Source organism: Nannospalax galili, unplaced genomic scaffold (assembly GCF_000622305.1).
Source record: "Nannospalax galili isolate Female #2095 unplaced genomic scaffold, S.galili_v1.0 scaffold674, whole genome shotgun sequence".
Taxonomy (NCBI): Eukaryota; Metazoa; Chordata; class Mammalia; order Rodentia; family Spalacidae; genus Nannospalax; species Nannospalax galili.
The window spans coordinates 652,203-661,846 of NW_008335202.1; the positions used below are offsets into that span (position 1 = coordinate 652,203).

General features: G+C 37.6%; 1 protein-coding gene across 4 annotated transcripts in view; it reads right to left on the reverse strand.

Moving 5' to 3' along the window:
- Dock4 (dedicator of cytokinesis 4) overlaps nucleotides 1-9,644 on the reverse strand; it is a 492,219-nt gene that overhangs the window by 239,120 nt on the left and 243,455 nt on the right. For all 4 annotated transcript variants that reach the window (XM_029561952.1, XM_017797318.2, XM_008829790.3 and 1 more), the window contains exon 8: nucleotides 9,075-9,226. In XM_029561952.1, coding sequence (XP_029417812.1) covers nucleotides 9,075-9,226 — 152 coding nt within the window. The remainder of the gene's footprint in view (nucleotides 1-9,074; nucleotides 9,227-9,644) is intronic.

Sequence of the window (9,644 nt, forward strand, 5' to 3'; positions counted from 1 at the left end):
ATTTTTTTTTTAAGATCTACAGTTTTGAACTGACCCCCCCCCAAAAAAATTTTATGTATGTATAGCATGTAACATGTTAGAAACACATATACATTTTGGAAGACCTAAATCGAGGATGCAAATGAAATGCATTACTTCACACACTTATCACTTTAGCAATTTTCAAGAATATAATGCACTGTCACTAATTATAGGTACTTTGTTGTATTCATTTCCTAGCTATCAAATTCCATGTCCTTTTACCAATGTCTCCTCAACCTTTCCCACACCCCCCAACTTATGGTATTCATCATTTTAATCTCTCCTTTTACAAGTTCAAACTTCTTACATTCTACAAATAACTATGTAAGACCAAGTGCCTTTCTTTCTTTGGCTTAGTTCACTCCTGTTTTCCAGGTTCATCAACTTGTTGCAAATGACAGAATTTCCTCCTTCCTTCTTTATAAAAAGACTGAATAGTATTCCAATATGTATATGTACTACAATTCTTTAACCCTCCACCTGTTGGTGGACATTTAGGCTGTTTCCATTTCTTGGCTACTGTGAGCAGTGCTACAGTGGACATGCAAATATGGATTCTCTTCCCCTGCAGTTTCCTGCCTTTGGGTACATAATCTGGAATGCTGGATGCTTGTCAAGCTGCTATGCAATGTCTGCCTACCTCGCTCCAGCAACTTGCAGTCCTAAACTTGGCTTTAGCTTTTTCTTTCACTGTTTTTGTTTGTTTGCTTATTTTATAGCTGCTGTTGCCTCCTACTTCTCTTCGAAAGAACAAGGCCACAAACCCAAAGTGCCTTTCTTCCTGCTTAACATTTCACACCCACTTCAGTGCCCCACCTTACACATTAATAGATGTTTTTCCTCTTCTTCAAAGTAGACTCCTTCCTTCTCCTCTGCCATTCATTCCAGGCCTCATCTTTAGATCTCCTGTTGGGCCATGAACTGTCTAACATGTCAGTCTCTCCTGTGCACATGTATAATGCATGACTGAACCAACGAGCAGGTAGTTGGGGCCAGCGCACATTCTCGTAGTTAGAGTCTCTCATTTTGGGGAGCAGGAACCTGCACCCATTTAATGCGTTTTGAGGGCAGTGATGCTTATGTAGACACAGGATTTTTCTTAAGAAGATAGAATAGTTTCTCTCACAGGATATTAATCTTCTAAAATCTACCTATTTTGCTTTATGTATGAGTTTATGTTTTAAAGCGGTATTGCTAATTACAAGTTTACTATATGATACTGAGTGTCTTAGACCATTAGGAAAACACCCTTTAAAATTTTGTCAAATATATTATCAAAGATGTTATTATCGGGTCATGTGGACTATGATATAATGTTGTTTTAAGTGGAATGGAATGAAGACCACCTTTGGGACAATTGATTCAACCATACTACTAAATTAATCTTCTTCAAAAAGACTGTATTATTGCTCACATGTTAAAAAGTGTTAAGTCAGTAATTTATTAACATTATACATTATATCCTACAAGTTAACAAAGAACCCATATTCCTGGCAATAGGGAAGGTACAACCATTAAATTTTGATATGTTCCCACTTCTTCCTCTCCCTTTGCTGAAGTAATTTAAAGAAAATCATATTATAATTCCAGTTTATCTGTTTGATAGTAGGTCTCTCTAAATTTTAAGTAACTACAGTACCATAAACAAAATATCACCAATTTCTTGGAATGTATGATTTCCTCAAGAATCCAAGAGCAGCCACGACATATTTTTAGATAAGCTAATGAATACTTCCTGTTTGGGCTTTAAAAATTGTCATCATAGCTGCTGGAGAGATGGCTCAGTGGTTAAGAGTAGTGACTGTTCTTCCAGAGGAACTGGGTTTGTTTCCCAGCACCCACATGGTGGGTAGCAAATATTTATAACTCCAGTTCCAGAGTTTCCATTACCCTTCTCTGGCTTCCACAAGCATTACATTCATGGGCGCACTTACATACATGTAGGCAAAACATTCAGACACCTAAAATAAATCAAATAAATTTCAAAAAATCACCATCATAGGCAGGACTCAAAGATTAATTATGAGGTATTAAGCATCATCCTAAGAATTAAATATTCAAGCAATCCCACAAGGAAAGTACTATCATTATTTTCACTAAGATGACAAGTTTATAACTATAAGAGATGAGAACTTACTTGCCCAAACTGATGTAGCTTCTAAATGGCACAGCCAGGATTTCAACCCAGATCACCTCATTTCAGAGTCTAGCCTTTCAGACATGATAAAAGGGTGTACAAGACACAGGTGATACGTGTTTTCCAGGTGAAGAGAAATTCATATCCTCTTTATAGTTCAGTATGAATCCCTATTTTTAAAAACACTGCTTTACCAGTTGTAGTCAGTACTTATCTTTTCCTTAAATGACAGAATTGGACTGATGCACTGAATAAAGCATAACTGTAGGCAATAGAAAGCTTCTATGGAAATAAAATATTTCAAGAAAAATTAGTTTAGCTGCATGATGGCAGGTAAAAGAAAGCCTACCTTCAGGAAAGTACTGAAGAAAGTATCAGCAGAAGGCAAACTCCATCTATGTAATTACTAGAATGAGATTTTTTCCCCCCTAAAATATACCCTGCTGTTAATTTCACAGATAAAAGCCCATGCCAGTAGTTCACATGCATAAGAAGCCTTGTAGTAGCTGAGGATCAGCTGGTGGCACTCAAGTCCTGTTAAGTAAATTCACTCATGGAACTGAAATAAAGAAATGAATTAGTCCCAAGACAAATTTAGAATGTTAATTAATGAATGCTTCTAATATACCCATAAAGAGAGTAAAGAAAGTTATAAGGGAGGTAGTCAGCCACTGAACTATGCCATTTTCACTGGCCCATGTAATTTACAGTCATGTAGGTGAAGTGCATATATCAAGAGAAGATAAGCATTAACGTGCATGTCTGAAGTTACACAGCCTATTAAACATCAGGCTATGACTAATTCCTATTCCATATAGTGCAAGAGCCAATTTCTAAACACAAGCTACAGGAGACACTGTAGCACAAGATGTTAGTCCCCTTTCTATATACAATGACAATTCATATCCCCATCCTATAGCTCAGGTAGTTCGCATCCACACCCTTCCCTCCCGTCCTTTTTCTGGCCCATAATTAATCTCCTATCTGCAAACTCAAGTCTCTTTCCTGATGCCCCTCTCCTAAGGGGCAAGGAGTCATCCATGATTTCCCCTCTCCCTCGGTGTGGCCTCTTTCTCAGTACTGAATCCTTCTTGTCCAATCTTACTGAATTCACATCTCTCCAGTTTTTAAAAGATCAAGCCCCTCAGCATGCCCCTCAATACACACTGGTGAGTAAAAACTGACTGGGAAGGAACATATAAATATCATAGATAATGAAAGTGAGTGTGGAACAGAGATAGAGAAAACCAATTCCTGCACAGCCTGTCCTGTTAAAGCACCAGCTCCACTATCTGACTTTGGAGAACGTATGTATTGTCTCTAGGCTGCAACTTTCAGCATCTACAAAAATGGGGAAATTAGTGGTTTGTACCTCATAAGGTAGTTACAATAACTAAGTAAGTAAATACTTTTAATAGAACTTAGAAGGGTCTGACATATGAAAAGCAGTATATTGGTGCTTGCTAGAAGAATATAAGAAAATAAAATACTGATAATGCACAGAACACACTCCCTCCTGATCTTTCCCAGCTGTATTCTTGTGGCATGAGGAACTCAAACTCTCAGTCAGATAAAGTGCTATAAAACCATTTTACTTATGTGAAACAATGTGCCAAACTCATGTTTTAAACAATAATCATCTTTCATTGAAAGAGGATGAATGAGTGTTGTGCTAACCTCAAATAAACTAGCCTGTAATTTTTGATGGTCACCTGGCTCTGAGGACTGGTGCGCTACACAAACAGCTGAGGAAGGTAAACTGGAATGAGGCTTTTAATTATCAGGCTTTCTAAATACGGCCTACATTGACTGATGATTTAGGAGATTTTTTTTTATTTTAAACTTACCCTTGCTGGTACTAAGGAGATATTACAGCTTCATAATTTTACTGAGTGAACTAGGAGGGTGATGTCACATGTTGGTACCCTTTATACTGGACAACAGTTGAGACTGAATCTGAGATTCTGGTTGCTGGCATTTATTAACAGCTGATACTACTTTGCTTTTCTTAAAGTGCTGGGAGAGGGTTAGCAAGATAGTTCAGCTAGAAAAAGCACTTGCTGCACAGGCCTGCTTATTTGAGCTTGATTCCTGGAACCCACATAGAAGTGGAAGAAGAGAGTCAACTCAACAGTTATCATCTGACTTCCACACACATGCTCTGACGTGAGTGCAGTGACACGTGTTGTAACATGTGCACCACTCCACACATTATACATACATATAAATAAAAATAAATAAAAATTTTCTCAAAGCACAGTCATAATCGTTGGACTGGTTTGATGGTTCCTTGGGTAAAGGTGCTTCCTGCCAAGCTCTACAACCTGAGATCCCAGGGATCAGACTCCCCCACAAGGCGGAAGGAGAGAACTAACTTCCACAAGCTGTTCTCAGATATCCACATGTGTGCCATGGCATGGCCCCCTAACAAATAAATAAGTGGAAAAAATTCTTTAAAAAGGTGTTCTGAGAGGATTCAGTTTCAGAAACCAATTTCTATAGCATCGATTATTTCTGGAACCTTACACTATTTTAGTATTAGCATTATCATTAATTTACAATCATTTCTCATGAAGACTATCAGTCTTTCAAGCGTTCATTGTGAGTGATAGAATTATGCTCAGCTATGAGACTAAGACAAATACTGAGGCACTTCAGGGGCAACCATGAGGTCTGTGGTATAGGGTTAAGATGCTGGCCTGACCTTGGGGTTCATGGCTCTGCTTAATTCCTGCTATTTATGTAAGACCAGATGACCTAACCTGTAAAACTGGTGCTAATAACAACATATTGAGAACACTTAGACGAAAGTTGAGCAGATACTTACTGCTCCCTAAGCACTGGTTGGCTATTTCTTTCTTAAAAGTAGGAAAATTAAAAAAAAGAAAAGAAAAGAAAAGAAAAACAATAGCCCTAACTAGTTGTCCAGCGAGAAAAGTAAAGTTCTTCCTCTCCTACTCCCTCCTCTACAAGTGTTGTGTAAATGGCCCCTATACATGGAGGTGAACAAATTCATATTATCAATGGTTAGAGCAACAACAAAAAGAATATACTTAGGCTGAATTTTATTTTTTATAAATTAGCACTAACATTCTTATTTTAATAAGAATTAGTTAAGCTCTACCATCTTTGGCCCACTGATTTCCATTGTTTGGAATCAGACTTTGTACCTATCAGAAAAAAAATAAATTAATCCCCCTCCCATTTCTTCAATAAACAAAATATAAACTTAAAAGGGAGATAAAAAGGGAAAGAAAAGCTATATGGAGAACGTCAAAAAACTTAATCAGATACTTACACTATATGAATTCTATTTACATATTGATTTAGAACAATTTGTAAAACAACTTATGAGTCAATAGGCAAAACTGATCACACCAAAACTATTCATTTTAGGTTGTGAATGCCTTCAGAACTCCTTCTTTAAAGATACACATCCTGAAATATTTATCTATGAAAATAGTAAGAAATGAAGGATTTGCCTCAAAATAGTCTGGGAGCAATGAAGAATACTGGAAAGGACAAGGTTATGACAAGGTCAGCCCTGAATCCATCACTGCTGATGCTGGTAGTGTGTTTGTGAGGGTTCCTTAAACCACTCTCCTGGTCCTTAGGATGGAAACTAAAGTCTTACACATGGTAGGCAAATAAGATTTATCTCCAGCCCACTAATTCCACTTCCCAAATCTGGAATTTTCTAAAATAAAATCTTAAAAGGAGAAATCATGATGACTTTAAAATGCCCACAGCCCAGCTTACATCTGTAGAACTTTTTTTCCAAGAAAGGAAAGCAAGAACTGTTATGAGAATTGAAGGAAGCAAGAACTGTTATGAGTTCCAACTTGAAGGAAGGACCAAGGCAAGAGGTGATAGTTGTTGTGTCACCACCAACTCCAAAGACTAGCATCAATACCAGTATTAAGATGCCTGCAACATGTACCTCTTTAGGAGGAGACACAAAGTCCTGCACTACTGGCGGTTTGACCCAAAGTTACTCCCAACATTTCTGTGCTATGTAGGCCTCAGAAATGTCAACCATATGAATCTGAGATTGTACAAAATACCTATTAAACACATACAGTGATTCTTATTCATTGTACTGTGACTATAAGTTTGGGATGTGTGAACCATAGATGGCCCAGTCAGCAAGGGGAAGGAGGGAGGGGTTCAGGTTTGATTCCTCCTCAGGTCATTACATAGCAGGGGGAATATTTATTGGAGGGGTGGAAGGGGGCAGGTAAGCACAGTAGCCCAACTACATTTCAGAACAGGAAGAAGGTCCACCCTTTTGGCCTAAAATGGGAACCACAAGGGCACTCTTATGCCTAGGCAATTTTCCTACTTTCACTAAGTAAATAGAAATAAAACAAGGGAAATATTTGGTATGGATACCTAAACAGAATGCTTTAGAAAAGTTGAAAAAATTTATAACAAAACAAACTCAGAAAGAAGCTAATATATCATTAATATTATCAATATGATGAATAATTCAACATTAATATTAATTTCATACTACTAAAATTAATATCTTAATAGTAATAACTATATTTATATGTGATATAAAATAGCTAATATATTGTTATAATATATTAACTGTGTGTGCTGGATAGCTTTAGTTGTCAACTTGACACACCTAGGTCGAGGGAGCCTCAACTAGTGAATTGCCTCCATTGGACTGGCCTGTGGCCATGTCTGTGGGGCATCTTCTTGAATGAGTGATGTGAGAGGGCCCAGCCCACTGTGGGTGGTGCCACCCCTGTGAGGGTTGTTCTGTGCTATATAAGAAAGCAGGTTGAGCACCGGCCAGAGGAGCAAGCCAGTAAGTAGTGTTCCTCCATGGCGTGTGCTTCAGCTCCTGCCCCAGGTTCCTGCCCGGAGTTCCTACTTTGGGCTCTTTTAGTCATGAACTGTGTTACTGGGGAAATGTAAGCTAAGTAAACCCTTTCCTCCCCAAGTTGATATTGGTCAGAGTGTTTTGTCACAGCAATGGAGAAGCAGATTAGAACACTGTGCTAATTAATCATAATAATTTTTGTTAATATTACATTAATCTTAATGCTTAATCTTGGCGAATACAACTTAAGCATAAGTGAAAAATGGGAATTTGTTTCTCAAAGACTTTAGCTTAATAGACCTTGAACTATCAGAAAAAATAAATTAATCCCCCTAAGGAGCACTCCTTTTCATTTTCCATATAGTTGGCAAACATGAAAGGCAGCATGTATTACACAGTTTTCAAGATTTTGTAACTACATGTAAACCAGATATAGTTCAATAGAAAAGCATGTTACCTCTAAACAATCATTCATATTTCTAAAGTAAGTGCACAGCTGTAACTTGAGTCAGCTTTTCAAGCTTGTCACTTCTTTTTAACAGTGCTGATTTGTGAGGGAAAAGGTCAACTAGCACACTGATTCATTTTCTCCACCTGTATGTCAGGTTAATTCTAAAGCGAATTACAATAGTTATGTACACACCTCCTAAACTCTTTACTTATTTTACAAAAACACTACTTTCTAAATTCTATGGACCTGGTCTACCATCATGAAATAAAAATTGGCCAGTTGTGTTGGCACATACTTTTAATCCTAGCACTAAGTGGAGCCAGTGGCAGGGGGGTCTCTGTGAGAGCCAGGTCAGCCTGATCGAATAGTAAGTTCCAGATCAGCTGGGGCTAAAGGAAGAACCTGCCTCAAAAAGACCCAAAAAACGCAAACTTCCTTCACACTCTTCCACGGTGTGCTGCTCTGTGCCTGGTTCAGCCCCATACTGTAAAGTTCATACATACATCCTTAAAAAAGGAGAAAAAATACTCCTAGATTATCTTTTATGAAACCATAAATGTTAGCTCAGAATTGCTTAAGATTGCATTTATCAAATCATATGTATGCATACAATTCTCAATTAAAAACATGACCTCTGTAAAAAATATTTATTTTAGAAAGTACATTTAAAGCATTGTACAAATAGATCATTATGTGTGAATTTAGTTATTCTGCCTTAATTCACAATTTAAATGTAAAGTTTTTAAAACATGGAGTGCTTTAAATATGGAGTGCATTTTAAAATAAATGTAATTTTAAAAAAATCTCAATAAGAAAGGACTAGAGAGTTGGCTTAGCAATTAAGAGCATGTGCTGCTCTTGCAGAGGACTCAGGTTCAGTTCCCAGCAATCACATCACAATCACATTCCAGTTCCAGGGGTTACAATACCCTCTTCGACCTCCTTGGGCACTGCACGACATGGGCACACTTACATACATGCAGGCAATACACTCATACAGATAAAAAATAAAAATAATAAATAATATTTTTGAAAGTCTTAATAAGATTTGATCCTGGCACTATACACAAAATTTAAAATCAAAAGCTTATCAGAAGAAAACAGATAAGAGTCAGAGAACTGAAAATTTTAAAAAAAGAAGTGAAAATGTTGTGCTATTGTTCAACTCTGATACTGTAATTGTACAGCTCTCATACTATACTGGGAGTGTTTCCATAGACAGAGCTGTCCCTTGATATTACCTGATCTGGACAAGTAAGACCAGTGTTACTGTTTATTGGAAAATTCAAAATACAATGTGATGACTTTGATAAACTAACTACTTTAGACTATAAAGAAACTATGGCTTCTTGGCATTATTAATACAAACTAACTAAAAGAAGACTTGGTACTGAGACCATGCTTTCACTTAAGGTCAATTATGATTCTATGGCCCTTTTGAGTTTTCCAAGAATTCTACAATCTATCTAACTTTTATGAAAAGACCAAGATCAGAAACTTGGAGTTCTACAGATGAAGAAATTGAAGATTATGGAATAAAAGTGTGTAAGACCATGTATCTGAAAGGATGCCAATCACAAAATTCACCATGGTAACAAAGAAATTCAGGTCCTGTATCCACATGTCATTACCTGATCGGGCGATTCTCTTTACTGTCAAAGAGGGAGAAGATGACCTCCAGCTCTTCTCCTAGGTTGGAACACATGAGGCTCTTCATCTGGACGAAGAGGTGGTGACTGCTGGCCTGCACTGGGGTGTCTTTTTTCCGATGTCGATGTTCCATCTGAATGATACCCACACCCCAGGAAAGACATGATCAGCACGGACTGAAGAAAATATGACCTCCAAAGAGTTGTGGTGTGGTGACGATGTCTTACACTAAAACATCATGATGAATTCAGAATCTAATCTAATTTTCACTTTTCTTCCAATTTCAATAATAAGAATCTTCTACGACAATAGAGCAGGCCTGGTAGGCCTCTAATCCCAGCTACTTAGGAGGCCGAGGCAGGAGGATTTCAAGCTCAAGGCCTGCCGGCCTACAGAGTAAGTCAAGGCCAGTCTGGGCAACTTAGACCCTGTCTCAGAAATTTTAAATATAGCAAGGGCTGGGCTGGGGATGTAGCTCAGTGGTAGAGCATTTCCTTAGCATAGCAAGTGCCAAGCTCTACATTCAAAATCCAGAACATGAAAAAGAAAAA